The sequence below is a fragment of the Oncorhynchus clarkii genome, chromosome 26 (genome assembly GCF_045791955.1).
Source record: "Oncorhynchus clarkii lewisi isolate Uvic-CL-2024 chromosome 26, UVic_Ocla_1.0, whole genome shotgun sequence".
In the NCBI taxonomy this organism is placed as follows: domain Eukaryota; kingdom Metazoa; phylum Chordata; class Actinopteri; order Salmoniformes; family Salmonidae; genus Oncorhynchus; species Oncorhynchus clarkii.
Window position 1 is genome coordinate 44,349,681 of NC_092172.1, and position 16,308 is coordinate 44,365,988.

The following is a 16,308-nucleotide window of genomic DNA, read 5'->3' on the forward strand; positions in this document are numbered from 1 at the left end:
ACTGACCACATGGTGGAGCTTCATCTAGAATGAAGAGAGGAGGAGGAGGAGGAGGAGGAGGAGGAGACTGTCTGTTATACTGACCACATGGTGGAGCTTCATCTAGAATGAAGAGAGGAGGAGGAGGAGGAGGAGGAGGAGGAGGAGACTGTCTGTTATACTGACCATATGGTGGAGCTTCATCCAGAATGAAGAGAGGAGGAGGAAGAGGAAGAGGAGGAGGAGACTGTCTGTCTGTTATACAGAACATATGGTGGAGCTTCATCCATAATGAAGAGAGGAGGAGGAGGAGGAGGAGGAGACTGTATGTTATACTGACCATATGGTGGGGCTTCGTCTAGAATGAAGAGAGGAGGAGGAGGAGGAGGAGGAGGAGGAGGAGGAGGAGGAGACTGTATGTTATACTGACCACATGGTGGATTTTCATCTAGAATGAAGCTAACCTTGTTTGTCTCTTTCTTTCATTCTTGTGTGTGTGTGTGTGTGTGTGTGTGTGTGTGTGTATGTGTGTGTGTGTGTACTTTGACCATCCCCTCCCCACAGAGAATGAGGAAGACCATGAGGACCTGAGTGATGCTCTATACCAGGTCAAGGAGGTCATCACTGCAGTGGACAGCAAGGTAATATAATAATACTATATTCATATTAGGTCAACTGAAATGTGTTAATACTGTATTCATAATAGGTGAACTGACCTATGATAATAATTGTCATGTTGCTAGGTGAACTGACCTATGATAATAAATGTCATGTTGCTAGGTGAACGAGCATGAGAAGAAGAGGAGGCTGAAGGACATCTACAGCCGAACAGACAGCAAGTCCATTATGAGGATGAAGAGCGGTCAGATGTTTGCTAGAGAGGACCTGCTCAGAGGGAGAAGATTGCTGTATGATGGACCTCTGCAGCTGAAGAACTCACAGGGGAAACTCAAGGGTGAGGAGGACACCAATATCACTGATATCTAACCCTGACCTCTAACCTCTGGTCTCCTCTCTCTAGATGTAACAGCCATGCTTCTCTCTGATATCTAAACCTGACCTCTAACCTCTGGTCTCCTCTCTCTAGATGTAACAGCCATGCTTCTCTCTGATATCTAAACCTGACCTCTAACCTCTAACCTCTGGTCTCCTCTCTCTAGATGTAACGGCCATGCTTCTCTCTGATATCTAAACCTGACCTCTAACCTCTAACCTCTGGTCTCCTCTCTCTAGATGTAACAGCCATGCTTCTCTCTGATATCTAACCCTGACCTCTAACCTCTGGTCTCCTCTCTCTAGATGTAACGGCCATGCTTCTCTCTGATATCTAAACCTGACCTCTAACCTCTAACCTCTGGTCTCCTCTCTCTAGATGTAACAGCCATGCTTCTCTCTGATATCTAAACCTGACCTCTAACCTCTAACCTCTGGTCTCCTCTCTCTAGATGTAACGGCCATGCTTCTCTCTGATATCTAAACCTGACCTCTAACCTCTGGTCTCCTCTCTCTAGATGTAACAGCCATGCTTCTCTCTGATATCTAAACCTGACCTCTAACCTCTAACCTCTGGTCTCCTCTCTCTAGATGTAACGGCCATGCTTCTCTCTGATATCTAAACCTGACCTCTAACCTCTGGTCTCCTCTCTCTAGATGTAACGGCCATGCTTCTCTCTGATATCTAAACCTGACCTCTAACCTCTAACCTCTGGTCTCCTCTCTCTAGATGTAACGGCCATGCTTCTCTCTGATATCTAAACCTGACCTCTAACCTCTGGTCTCCTCTCTCTAGATGTAACAGCCATGCTTCTCTCTGATATCTAACCCTGACCTCTAACCTCTAACCTCTGGTCTCCTCTCTCTAGATGTAACAGCCATGCTTCTCTCTGATATCTAAACCTGACCTCTAACCTCTGGTCTCCTCTCTCTAGATGTAACAGCCATGCTTCTCTCTGATATCTAAACCTGACCTCTAACCTCTGGTCTCCTCTCTCTAGATGTAACAGCCATGCTTCTCTCTGATATCTAAACCTGACCTCTAACCTCTAACCTCTGGTCTCCTCTCTCTAGATGTAACAGCCATGCTTCTCTCTGATATCTAAACCTGACCTCTAACCTCTAACCTCTGGTCTCCTCTCTCTAGATGTAACAGCCATGCTTCTCTCTGATATCTAAACCTGACCTCTAACCTCTAACCTCTGGTCTCCTCTCTCTAGATGTAACAGCCATGCTTCTCTCTGATATCTAACCCTGACCTCTAACCTCTGGTCTCCTCTCTCTAGATGTAACGGCCATGCTTCTCTCTGATATCTAAACCTGACCTCTAACCTCTGGTCTCCTCTCTCTAGATGTAACAGCCATGTTTCTCTCTGATATCTAAACCTGACCTCTAACCTCTAACCTCTGGTCTCCTCTCTCTAGATGTAACGGCCATGCTTCTCTCTGATATCTAAACCTGACCTCTAACCTCTGGTCTCCTCTCTCTAGATGTAACAGCCATGCTTCTCTCTGATATCTAAACCTGACCTCTAACCTCTAACCTCTGGTCTCCTCTCTCTAGATGTAACGGCCATGCTTCTCTCTGATATCTAAACCTGACCTCTAACCTCTGGTCTCCTCTCTCTAGATGTAGCAGCCATGCTTCTCTCTGATATCTAAACCTGACCTCTAACCTCTGGTCTCCTCTCTCTAGATGTAGCAGCCATGCTTCTCTCTGATATCTAAACCTGACCTCTAACCTCTGGTCTCCTCTCTCTAGATGTAACAGCCATGCTTCTCTCTGTTATCTAAACCTGACCTCTAACCTCTAACCTCTGGTCTCCTCTCTCTAGATGTAACAGCCATGCTTCTCTCTGATATCTAAACCTGACCTCTAACCTCTGGTCTCCTCTCTCTAGATGTAACGGCCATGCTTCTCTCTGATATCTAAACCTGACCTCTAACCTCTGGTCTCCTCTCTCTAGATGTAACAGCCATGCTTCTCTCTGATATCTAAACCTGACCTCTAACCTCTAACCTCTGGTCTCCTCTCTCTAGATGTAACAGCCATGCTTCTCTCTGATATCTAAACCTGACCTCTAACCTCTAACCTCTGGTCTCCTCTCTCTAGATGTAACAGCCATGCTTCTCTCTGATATCTAAACCTGACCTCTAACCTCTGGTCTCCTCTCTCTAGATGTAACAGCCATGCTTCTCTCTGATATCTAAACCTGACCTCTAACCTCTGGTCTCCTCTCTCTAGATGTAACAGCCATGCTTCTCTCTGATATCTAAACCTGACCTCTAACCTCTAACCTCTGGTCTCCTCTCTCTAGATGTAACGGCCATGCTTCTCTCTGATATTGTCGTCTTCCTGCAGGAGAAAGACCAGAAATTCGTCTTTGCCTCTCTGGTAGGTGATTGGTTAAGACCAGAAATATGTAAATATCTCTTTGGCTCTTTGGTATCTTATTGGTTTAGTCAATTTTTCCATTACAATCAAGTCATTTAGCAGACACTCTTATCCAGAGTACCATACAATCATCAGAAATACATAATTACATCTCTGGAATGTGATTGGTTGATCCTCCCACTCAGTAATAATAATGGGTCTATTCAGTAATAATAATGGGTCTATTCAGTAATAATAATGGGTCTATTCAGTAATAATAATGGGTCTATTAAGTAATAATTATGTGTCTATTTAGTAATAATAATGGGTCTATTCAGTAATAATAATGGGTATATTCAGTGATAATAATGGGTCTATTCAGTAATAATAATGGGTATATTCAGTAATAATAATTATGTGTCTATTTAGTAATAATAATGGGTCTATTCAGTAATAATAATGGGTCTATTCAGTAATAATAATGGGTATATTCAGTGATAATAATGGGTATATTCAGTAATAATAATGGGTCTATTCAGTAATAATTCTGTGTCTATTTAGTTATAATAATGGGTCTATTCAGTAATAATAATGGGTCTATTCAGTAATAATAATGGGTATATTCAGTGATAATAATGGGTATATTCAGTAATAATAATGGGTCTATTCAGTAATAATAATAGGTCTATTCAGTAATAATAATGGGTCTATTCGGTGATAATAATGGGTCTATTCAGTATTAATAATGGGACTATTCAGTAATAATAATGGGTCTATTCAGTAATAATAATGGGTCTATTCAGTAATAATAATGGGTCTAAGCCTCCTGACATCTGATCCAGCAGTTATGCTGTTTTTCTTGCAGAAATTACAGCTCAATGGGATGTGTTTGGTTATGGGTAGGTTGTATTGGGCCCAACAGCCAGTAATTTAGGGAAGTCCTTGGCTGGGTTATGGGTAGGTTGTATTGGGCCCAACAGCCAGTAATTTAGGGAAGTCCTTGGCTGGGTTATGGGTAGGTTGTATTGGGCCCAACAGCCAGTAATTTAGGGAAGTCCTTGGCTGGGTTATGGGTAGGTTGTATTGGGCCCAACAGACAGTCATTTAGGGAAGTCCTTGGCTGGGTTATGGGTAGGTTGTATTGGGCCCAGCAGCCAGTAATTTAGGGAAGTCCTTGGCTGGGTTATGGGTAGGTTGGATATGGCCCAACAGCCAGTAATTTAGAGAAGTCCTTGGCTGGGTTATGGGTAGGTTGGATAGGGCCCAACAGCCAGTAATTTAGAGAAGTCCTTGGCTGGGTTATGGGTAGGTTGGATAGGGCCCGACAGCCAGTAATTTAGAGAAGTCCTTGGCTGGGTTATGGGTAGGTTGGATATGGCCCGACAGCCAGTAATTTAGAGAAGTCCTTGGCTGGGTTATGGGTAGGTTGGATATGGCCCAACAGCCAGTAATTTAGAGAAGTCCTTGGCTGGGTTATGGGTAGGTTGGATAGGGCCCGACAGCCAGTAATTTAGAGAAGTCCTTGGCTGGGTTATGGGTAGGTTGGATAGGGCCCAACAGCCAGTAATTTAGAGAAGTCCTTGGCTGGGTTATGGGTAGGTTAGATATGGCCCAACAGCCAGTAATTTAGAGAAGTCATTGGCTGGGTTATGGGTAGGTTGGATATGGCCCAACAGCCAGTAATTTAGAGAAGTCCTTGGCTGGATATGGGTAGGTTGGATAGGGCCCAACAGCCAGTAATTTAGACAAGTCCTTGGCTGGGTTATGGGTAGGTTGGATAGGGCCCGACAGCCAGTAATTTAGAGAAGTCCTTGGCTGGGTTATGGGTAGGTTGGATAGGGCCCAACAGCCAGTAATTTAGAGAAGTCCTTGTTTGGGGAATAATAAGCATGTTCACCATGGAAATACATTGTAACATGTTGGTAGATGGACAGCAGGATAGTTTAAATACATTGTAACATGTTGGTAGATGGACAGCAGGATAGTTTAAATACATTGTAACATGTTGGTAGATGGACAGCAGGATAGTTTAAATACATTGTAACATGTTGGTAGATGGACAGCAGGATAGTTTAAATACATTGTAACATGTTGGTAGATGGACAGCAGGATAGTTTAAATACATTGTAACATGTTGGTAGATGGACAGCAGGATAGTTTAAATACATTGTAACATGTTGGTAGATGGACAGCAGGATAGTTTAAATACATTGTAACATGTTGGTAGATGGACAGCAGGATAGTTTAAATACATTGTAACATGTTGGTAGATGGACAGCAGGATAGTTTAAATACATTGTAACATGTTGGTAGATGGACAGCAGGATAGTTTAAATACATTGTAACATGTTGGTAGATGGACAGCAGGATAGTTTAAATACATTGTAACATGTTGGTAGATGGACAGCAGGATAGTTTAAATACATTGTAACATGTTGGTAGATGGACAGCAGGATAGTTTAAATACATTGTAACATGTTGGTAGAAGGACAGCAGGATAGTTTAAATACATTGATCTGTACATCAATTGGATGTTTTTGGACAAACAATTTTTAATCATCGTTGCAATCTCCAGTATTATGTTAATTCATCAATCAATTAAATATATTTACGAAGCCCTTTTAATATCAGCAGATATCTCAAAGTGTTATACAGAAACCCAGCCTAAAACCCCAGCAAACAATGCAGATGTAGAAGCACGGTGGCTTGGAAAAACTCCCTAGAAAGCCAGGAGCCTAGGAAAAAACCCAGAGAGGAACCAGCCTCCGAGGGGTGGCCAGTCCTCTTCTGGCTGTACCGGGTGGAGGTTTACAGTATAAAAGTACATGGCCATAAAGGCCAGATTGTTATTCAAGATGTTCAGACGTTCATAGATGACCAGCAGAGTTAAATAATAATAATCACAGTGGTTGTAGAGGGAGCAACAGGTCAGTATCTCAGGAGTAAATGTCAGTTGGCTTTTCATAGCCGAGCAATCAGATTTCGAGACAGCAGGTGCGTTAGAGAGAGAGAGTCAAAAATAGCTGACTATACTGACTGTGCTAGTGGCAGACTCCACTATGCTGGCAGGCTCGCTAACAGCCTGTTGCCTGGCTAACAGCCTACTGCCTGGCCTGCACCCTATTTCATTGTGGCGCTAGAGGAGTTAGAGCCCGTCTATGCTGACAGATAAGATGAGAGCACCCTTCCAGCTAGGATGGAGTCCGTCACTCCTCAGCAGGCCAGGCTCGGTCCTGTTAGTGGGTGAGTCCCAAAAAGAGGGCCAGTTATCTACAATGTCTATCTTTTGGGAGGGACAGAAAACAGTTCTCAACCAGCAATTAAGTTGTGAGACTCTGCTGTAGAGCTCATCACTCCCTCTGACTGAGAGGGGGCCAGAGACAATTACTCGATTCCGACACATCTTTCTAGCTGATTTACACTGTTGGATTCAATATTCTGAACATTGAGATATTAAAGACATGATAGATCAGACGCATAGAATATTAAGGAGTGAGATCTGTAGAAAGACAGAGTGGCTGTGGAATGTGCTGGGTGGACGGGAGGAGATCAAAGGATCGCTATAGGGAAGGCAGATGGACATCTGTGGACGAGGTGAAGGAGGGGTTGAGGTCAGGAGGTGAGGTCAAATCCCCTGAAGGGAGTAATAAAGGTTTACTACTTCCTGTGGAACCATAAGATGTAAAGATTGGAGAGAAGGAGAAGTGTCTTAAGGGGAATATATATATATACCTGTGATGGGAGAAATATTGGGTTGTCTGAATTACTGTACAGACCCTTTGGGAAGAATTAACCCTGGTTCAATCTTCTCTAGTGTCCGTGAGTTACTTACTCTGAAATACAAGAACCTAACAACACGCTGAAGCTATGTTGCGCTTGGTGACCTCCTAACATAGTTGGTGCCGACGTGGATAACAATATCCCTACACTTAGACAATGACTTATCAATGACCCGAGCCCAGCTCATTGAATCCCTACCATTGTGACGCTGAGTTGTCATAATGCTTCAGCAAATGTACATGATCCCAGGGGCGTTGGAAGACACAATGTAAATAACCTAATTTATGTCCGTCTCACTGCCCTGAATGTCTCTGCTGATCCTACTGCTATTGTAGGCAGTAATCATATGCCTATGAACCAGAGTTATACTGTTAGCACTGAGGCGGTGTGCCCTAGCAGGAAGTCCACTGTGTGCATCTCACCCTGCACCAATAAAAATAACCTGAGCATGTCTACCTCTGCGAAGCTTCCCAGTAAAGCAAGAAAAACAATCAAGCATCCCAGAAAAGTGTTAAAAATAGCCCACGTTAACATATGTAGCTTAAGTAAAAAAGGTTCATGAAATCAATAATTTGCTAGTAACAAATGACATTCATATACTAACAATCTCTGAAACTCACTTAGATAATACATATAGGTATAGGTATATATCATATATCTTTGATGATACAGTGATAGAAATAAAGCAAAAACAGAAATGCCAAAGGTGGAGGTGTGGCTGTTTATATTCAGAACCGCAACAGCCTTCAGGGTACATTCCTGTAAAGCTTAGTGAGGATCTCGTGTTAAATACTGTTGAAGTAATATGGCTACAGGTTCATCTGCCTCATCTAAAGCCCATTCTGGTGGGAAGCTGCTATAGACCACCAAGTGTTAACAGTCAGTATCTGGATAGCATTTGTGAAATACTTGTATGTGCTATCAATATAGTTATATTTTCTGGGTGATTTAAATATTGACCTGCTTTCATCAGGTTGCCAACTCAACAGAATGTTACTACTTATCTTCGGCTGGTGGAGGTCCTGGAGAACCACGTCCAGATAAAGCATCATGTTAATGTTACTACTTATCTTCGGCTGGTGGAGGTCCTGGAGAACCATGTCCAGATAAAGCATCATGTTAATGTTACTACTGGTTGGCTGGTGGAGGTCCTGTAGAACCACGTCCAGATAAAGCATCATGTTAATGTTACTACTGGTTGGCTGGTGGAGGTCCTGTAGAACCACGTCCAGATAAAGCATCATGTTAATGTTACTACTGGTTGGCTGGTGGAGGTCCTGTAGAACCATGTCCAGATAAAGCATCATGTTAATGTTACTACTGGTTGGCTGGTGGAGGTCCTGTAGAACCACGTCCAGATAAAGCATCATGTTAATGTTACTACTGGTTGGCTGGTGGAGGTCCTGTAGAACCACGTCCAGATAAAGCATCATGTTAATGTTACTACTTATCTTCGGCTGGTGGAGGTCCTGATGAACCACGTCCAGATGAAGCATCATGTTAATGTTACTACTGGTTGGCTGGTGGAGGTCCTGTAGAACCACGTCCAGATAAAGCATCATGTTAATGTTACTACTGGTTGGCTGGTGGATGTCCTGTAGAACCACGTCCAGATAAAGCATCATGTTAATGTTACTACTGGTTGGCTGGTGGAGGTCCTGTAGAACCACGCTCAGATAAAGCATCATTTTAATGTTACTACTGGTTGGCTGGTGGAGGTCCTGTAGAACCATGTCCAGATAAAGCATCATGTTAATGTTACTACTGGTTGGCTGGTGGAGGTCCTGTAGAACCACGTCCAGATAAAGCATCATGTTAATGTTACTACTGGTTGGCTGGTGGAGGTCCTGTAGAACCATGTCCAGATAAAGCATCATGTTAATGTTACTACTGGTTGGCTGGTGGAGGTCCTGTAGAACCACGTCCAGATAAAGCATCATGTTAATGTTACTACTGGTTGGCTGGTGGAGGTCCTGTAGAACCACGTCCAGATAAAGCATCATGTTAATGTTACTACTGGTTGGCTGGTGGAGGTCCTGTAGAACCACGTCCAGATAAAGCATCCGGGGTGAAAAAGTTCAATGAAAAAGGTCTAGCGAGGAAAAAACTGAGACGTTGGTAAATGTGTTTAATGCAGATTTTGATTAAATGGTTATTAAAAGTCGAAAGGTTTGGCTGGTAGCCAAGTAGCAACACACAGCACACCCGCACGAAGTCCAGATGGTGTGACTTTGAGGCCGTGGTAAATAACATTTGTTTGCTTATCTCAAGTGAACGTACATTGAATACAGCATTGTTGAGGAAGAGTTTGCAAGTAAACCTTTCATTGTACTGTTTACACCAGCTGTATTCTGTAAACGTGACAAATACACTTTGATTTGCATACAACTCTTTAAATAGCTCAATGACTAAGCAATATTGATGCCCAGAGAACAACCAGAGAGGTGATTCAGATATGGACACTGAGTTGCATGTCAAGGTGGATGATATTATGCAGACTTTCATATAAGGCTTAATCTCTCTCTCGCTCCCTTTCCATCTCCCTCTCTCATTCTACCTCTTCCTGTCCCACCCCTTTCCCTCCCTTCATCTTTCTCTCCCCTCTATCCCTCTCTCTCTTATTCTCTCTCTCCCATCTATCACTCTCTCTCTCCTCTCTCTCCTCTCTCCCCTCTATCCCCCCCCTCTTGCTCCTCTTCTCTCTCCCCTCTATCCCTCTCTCTATCCCCCCCTCTCTCTCCATGTCACCTCTCTCCCCCTCTCTCTCTCTCTCTCTCCCACCTCTTTTTCTCTTTCTCCCTTTCTTCTCTCTCCCTCTCCTCTTCTCTCTCCCCTCTCTTCTTCTCTCTCTGCCTCCCTCTCCCTCTTCCTGCCTTTAATCCATTCGTTAATCATCCCTCCCTCTCTTCCATCGCCCCGTAGGACCAGCGCTCCACGGTCCTCTCCCTCCAGAAGCTGATCGTTAGAGAGGTGGCAAATGAGGAGAAGGGTCTCTTCCTGATAACAGCAGGGATGGAGAAACCAGAGATGGTGGAGGTACACACTGCAACCAAGGAGGAACGCAACACCTGGATGCAAGTCATACAGGAGGCCATGCAGTCCATGTAAGTCTGAACTCCGAACCATGGAGAGAGAGAGAGAATGTGCTACCATTCTGTACCTAGGGATGGAGGGATGTACAATATGTTGTAATGCTCTATTGGAGTATTGACTGTTCTCTGTCTGGCTTCATCACCTCATGGGCAGGCTGCCACTGTAGGCTACTCTACTCTAGGCTTTCTCAGCAGTAGAGAGAAGACTAGCGCTGTCAACAGGCTTCTATAGGATGCTAAGGGGACATGTGAATGGCTGGAAATCATGACTCTGGTTTGTACTAATAATGTTGCTTTACAGAGAGAAGGATGAGGATGAGGAGAACCCCAGTGAAACAGAGGAGGACAAGAGACTGCTGGAGACCAAAGCTAAGGAGATGAGAGGTGAGGAGACTCCCTTGACCATAGACCCCCTCAGCCACACTCAGCCCATCCCTCCTATCACCATAGACCCCCTCAGCCACTCTCAGCCCATCCCAACTATCACCATAGACCCCCTCAGCCACTCTCAGCCCATCCCAACTATCACCATAGACCCCCTCAGCCACTCTCAGCCCATCCCAACTATCACCATAGACCCACTCAGCAACTCTCAGCCCATCCCACCTATCACCATAGACCCCCTCAGCAACTCTCAGCCATCCCACCTATCACCATAGACACACTCAGCAACTCTCAGCCCATCCCACCTATCACCGTAGACCCCTCAGCAACTCTCAGCCATCCCACCTATCACCATAGACCCACTCAGCAACTCTCAGCCCATCCCACCTATCACCGTAGACCCCTCAGAAACTCTCAGCCCATCCCACCTATCACCATAGACCCCCTCAGCCACACTCAGCCCATCCCTCCTATCACCATAGACCCCCTGAGCCACTCTCAGCCCATCCCTACTATCACCATAGACCCCCTCAGCAACTCTCAGCCATCCCACCTATCACCATAGACCCACTCAGCAACACTCAGCCCATCCCACCTATCACCGTAGACCCCTCAGCAACTCTCAGCCCATCCCACCTATCACCATAGACCACCCTTTGGTTTCAATGTGCCATATATTTTTCAATTGTTTTCCATACATTTTTTAACCCTTTCTAATTGCATATTATCCACAGAGCTGAAGATTACAACCTTACTATGATATTGATTGATTGTGTATGGCTTTCCAAACACTGTTATTTGTAAGATTCGTTTTAAGTGAATATTGTGTTTTTTTTTTTTTATCATGATTGAACCTGTGACCAGAAACAAGCTACCATGATAAATTATCTAGTGTTTCTGTCTCTTCGCAACAAAATCTACAAAGCTAAGATTGTTGTATGACCCTTAAATATCAAGGCACAAGGTGAGACTCAGATGCAGACACAGGAGACAGATGGTTGGAGTCTTACAATGTTTATTAATCCAAAGGGGTAGGCAAGAGAATGGTCGTGGACAGGCAAAAAGGTCAAAACCAGATCAGAGTCCAGGAGGTACAGAGTGGCAAAAAGGTCAAAACCAGATCAGAGTCCAGGAGGTACAGAGTGGCAGACAGGCTCGTGGTCAAGGCAGGCAGAATGGTCAGGCAGGCGGGTACAGAGTCCAGAAACAGGCAAGAGTTAAAACCGGGAGGACTAGAAACAGGAGAACGCAAAAAGCAGGAGAACGGGAAAAATGCTGGTTGACTTGGAAAAACATACAAGACGAACTGGCACAGAGAGACAGGAAACACAGGGAGAAATACACTGCGGAAAATAAGCGTCACCTGGAAGGGGTGGAGACAATCAAATCAAATCAAATCAAATTTTATTTGTCACATACACATGGTTAGCAGATGTTAATGCGAGTGTAGCGAAATGCTTGTGCTTCTAGTTCCGACAATGCAGTAATAACAAGTAATCTAACTAACAATTCCAAAACTACTGTCTTGTACACAGTGTAAGGGGATAAAGAATATGTACATAAGGATATATGAATGAGTGATGGTACAGAGCAGCATAGGCAAGATACAGTAGATGGTATCGGGTACAGTATGTACAAATGAGATGAGTATGTAAACAAAGTGGCATAGTATAGTATAAAGTGGCTAGTGATACATGTATTACATAAGGATACCGTCGATGATATAGAGGACAGGTGAAACAGATCAGGGCGTGACATTATATGTAGCATTCTGTTGGTGGCAAAAATGCTGTATCATAATTTGAAAAATGTAAAAACTCTAAGTGTTGTTTTTTTGTCAGCTCGTACATCATGTGCCATGGAATCGGTATATCGGGAAATCTCTTCCCATTTATTTTGCAACCTGTATGGCACAGCTGTCCAAATGTACAGGATAACGTTACATTTGGGGTTTAACTATAACTTGTACAGAGCATTCGGACCCCTTCACTTTCTCCTAATTTTGTTACTTATTCTAAAATTGATGAATGTTTTTTTCCTGATCAATCTACACACAATACCCTGTAATGACAAAGCAAAAACAGGTTTTTATAAATGTTTGCAAATGTATAAAAAAAAACAGATACCGTATTTGCGTATTCAGTCCCTTTGCTATGAGACTTGAAATTGAGCTCAGGTGCATTCTGTTTCCATTGATCATCCTTGAGATGTTTCTACAGCTTGATTGGAGTCCACCTGTGGTAAATGTAATTGACTGAACATGATTTGTAAAGGCACACACCTGTCTACATAAAGTCCCACAGTTGACAGTGCATGTCAGAGCAAAAACCAAGCCATGAGGTCGAAGGAATTGTCCGTAGAGCACCGAGACTGGATTGTGTCAAGGCACAGATCTTGGGAAGGGTGCCAGAAAATGTCTGCAACATTGAAGGTCCCTAAGAACACGGTGCCTCCATCATTCTTAAATGGAAGAAGTTTGGAACCACCAAGGCTCTTCCTAGAGCTGGCCGCCTGGCCAAACTAAGCATTCGGGGGAGAAGTACCTTGGTCAGGGAGGTGATCAAGAACCCAATGGTCACTCTGACAGAGTTTTTAATCGCCTGGATTTCTAACTCCTTGATGTTCTCGTTGGATCTAATTTTAATAGCCAGCATTTCAATGGCCATAATAAATAGATATGGAGACATTGGACAGCCCTGTTGTACTCCTCTTAAAATAAAAAATAACTATTTACTATTTTACACCTGTGGTTGCTATACATAACTTTAACCGAATGTGTAAGAGATTCACCGAAATTAAAGTAATCCAGGCATTTATATATAAATTCTAGTCGTACTTTATCAAACACCTTTTCAAAATCTGCTATGAAGACCAGGCCGGTTATCTTTGATGTTTCATAATGTTCAATTGTTTCAAGTAATTATATTATCACCAATGTATCGTCCATGTAAAAAACCTGTCTGATCAGGATGAACAATAATATCTGGTAAAAAAAAAAAAATTATATGTGCTATTTATTTCTCCAGGATTTTATCATCACAACATTTGAAGGGTCTGGTAGGCTTGCATCACTGGGCAGCTCACGGCTGGGTTTCCCTTTGTACTCCGTGACAGTTTGATAGCCCTGCCACATCTAGTAGGATTTGTATTGACATTTTGACTGTCGGAGGTCGTAGCTGGATTTCTTATAAGCATTTGGATTGGTGTCCCTCCCCTTGAAATCGGCAGCTCAAGCCTCTAACTCAGTGCGGATGTTGCCTGTAATCCATGGGTTCTGGTTGGGATACGCACGCATGGTCACTGTGGGGACGACGTCGTCAATGCACTTATTAATAAAGTCAGTAACTGATGTGGTAAAACTCCTCAATGTTATTGGATGAATCCCAGGGACATATTCCAGTCTGTGCTAGCGAAACAGTCCTGTAGCTTCAGACCACTTCTGTATTGAGCTTGTCACTGGTACTTCCTGTTTGTGTTCTTGCTTGTAAGCAGGAAGCAGGAGGATAGAGTTATGGTCAGATGGAGAGTGAGGAAGAGCTTTGTATGCGTCTCTGTGTGTGGAGTAAAGGTGATCTAGAGTTTTTTTCTCCCTCTAGTTGCACAGGACGTTCTGGTAGAAATGCCAAAGAGGGCATTTATTTATTATTTATATATTTGTTAATTTAAGTTCTGTTCAAATACCTAACTTCAGTATATATCAATGTTAGCTATAATCATAGCCACAGCAGTTATATAGCCATCGGATGAGATGGAGACTGTGTGTTAGAGATGACGTATACTCTATAAGACATGGATGATTCTGTGAAGGGTACACTCATCAACACTGACAATACCTCATCTCCCTTCCAGAGATTATTCTGTGAAGGGTACACTCATCAACACTAGCAATACCTCATCTCCCTTCCAGAGATGATTCTGTGAAGGGTACACTCATCAACACTGACAATACCTCATCTCCCTTCCAGAGATGATTCTGTGAAGGGTACACTCATCAACACTGACAATACCTCATCTCCCTTCCAGAGATGATTCTGTGAAGGGTACATTCATCAACAGTAACAATACCTCATCTCCCCTGCAGAGATGCTGAGGAAGAAGGATGAACAGATCATGTGTATGCTGGAGGAGAAGATGGCCGTGTTTAGGGAGATGTGTGAGGTCCGGAGCCCTGGAACCCCCCCAGGAACAGGCCCAGGAGAGGACCAGGGCCCCAGCCAGGTCACCAGGGCCAAGGGGCTGTTCAGGGCTGGGAGCGGAGCGAGCTCTGAGGACATACCTAAAGGAGAACCCATCATAAAGGGAGCACTACAGGAAGGTTAGTAGACAGACTAGTCTCTCACCATGAATGTAACAATAGCCCATCTAATGGGAACCAGGGGTGGAGGCCAGACTGTAGACATGGTGTGGTAACAGTCGCCCATCTAATGGGAACCAGGGGTGGAGGCCAGACTGTAGACATGGTGTGGTAACAGTAGCCCATCTAATGGGAACCAGGAGTGGAGACCAGACTGTAGACATGGTGTGGTAACAACAGCCCATCTAATGGGAACCAGGGGTGGAGGCCAGACTGTAGACATGGTGTGGTAACAGTAGCCCATCTAATGGGAACCAGGGGTGGAGACCAGACTGTAGACATGGTGTGGTAACAGTAGCCCATCTAATGGGAACCAGGGGTGGAGACCAGACTGTAGACATGGTGTGGTAACAGCCCATCTAATAGGAACCAGGGGTGGAGACCAGACTGTAGACATTGTGTGGTAACAACAGCCCATCTAATGGGAACCAGGGGTGGAGACCAGACTGTAGACATGGTGTGGTAATAGTAGCCCATCTAATGGGAACCAGGGGTGGAGACCAGACTGTAGACATGGTGTGGTAACAACAGCCCATCTAATGGGAACCAGGGGTGGAGACCAGACTGTAGACATGGTGTGGTAACAACAGCCCATCTAATAGGAACCAGGGGTGGAGGCCAGACTGTAGACATGGTGTGGTAACAGTAGCCCATCTAATGGGAACCAGGGGTGGAGGAGACATGGTGTGGTAACAACAGCCCATCTAATGGGAACCAGGGGTGGAGACCAGACTGTAGACATGGTGCAGTAGACCTAACAGTGGCTTCCAATGTCGCATTATCTTTCACTGTCTTCCTGATCTATCAGATGTTCTCCTCTGATGTGAGAACGTACTGGGAAGGTTGATTGCAAAGAGTGTTTGATTAAGAAGATATTGATGCAAAGATTAGAAACACTGTTAATATCTACGGTACAGTACGGTCAGTAACATAGTTATTATCATTTGGTTAGTGAAATCCTTTCTCTCTCTCTCTGCTCTTCTGTACTTTCTCTTTCCCCCTCATCTCTCAATCTCTCTCTCTTTCTTTCTCTTTCTCTCTCTCTCTGTGACAGTGGAGACGTTGCAGGCGCTGGTGAACGGTACTCTGGGTGGAGCGATGGGAGGGCAGCAGGTGGTGTGGGTCCCAGAGACAGAAGGAGGAGGAGGAGTGGTGGGCCCGGGCCCTGTATGTCTCCTTCGCAGGGCCGAGACTTTCGGAGGCTTTGACTCTCAGCAGATACACATCTCTAAGAGTAAGACACATCCCTGTCAGTAATACGTATTCATTATCAAGGGTTGAGAAGCCTTGAGAGCCTCAGATGGGCCTCTGTTTTCCTTGTTAATCATGTCAATAATGGAGTTTAAGATCAA

The 16,308-nt window shown here is 44.2% G+C and overlaps 1 protein-coding gene across 4 annotated transcripts in view; it reads left to right on the top strand.

The window, feature by feature from the left end:
* The window catches only part of LOC139385144 (A-kinase anchor protein 13-like), a 49,309-nt gene that overhangs the window by 17,409 nt on the left and 15,592 nt on the right, over positions 1–16,308 (top strand). For all 4 annotated transcript variants that reach the window (XR_011628914.1, XM_071130222.1, XM_071130223.1 and 1 more), the window contains exons 9-15: positions 544–620; positions 760–934; positions 3,291–3,367; positions 10,049–10,230; positions 10,520–10,602; positions 14,684–14,917; positions 16,011–16,190. Coding sequence is in view for 3 of the 4 variants with exons in the window: in XM_071130222.1 (XP_070986323.1) it covers positions 544–620; positions 760–934; positions 3,291–3,367; positions 10,049–10,230; positions 10,520–10,602; positions 14,684–14,917; positions 16,011–16,190 (1,008 nt within the window). In the remaining variant the exon portion in view is untranslated. The remainder of the gene's footprint in view (positions 1–543; positions 621–759; positions 935–3,290; positions 3,368–10,048; positions 10,231–10,519; positions 10,603–14,683; positions 14,918–16,010; positions 16,191–16,308) is intronic.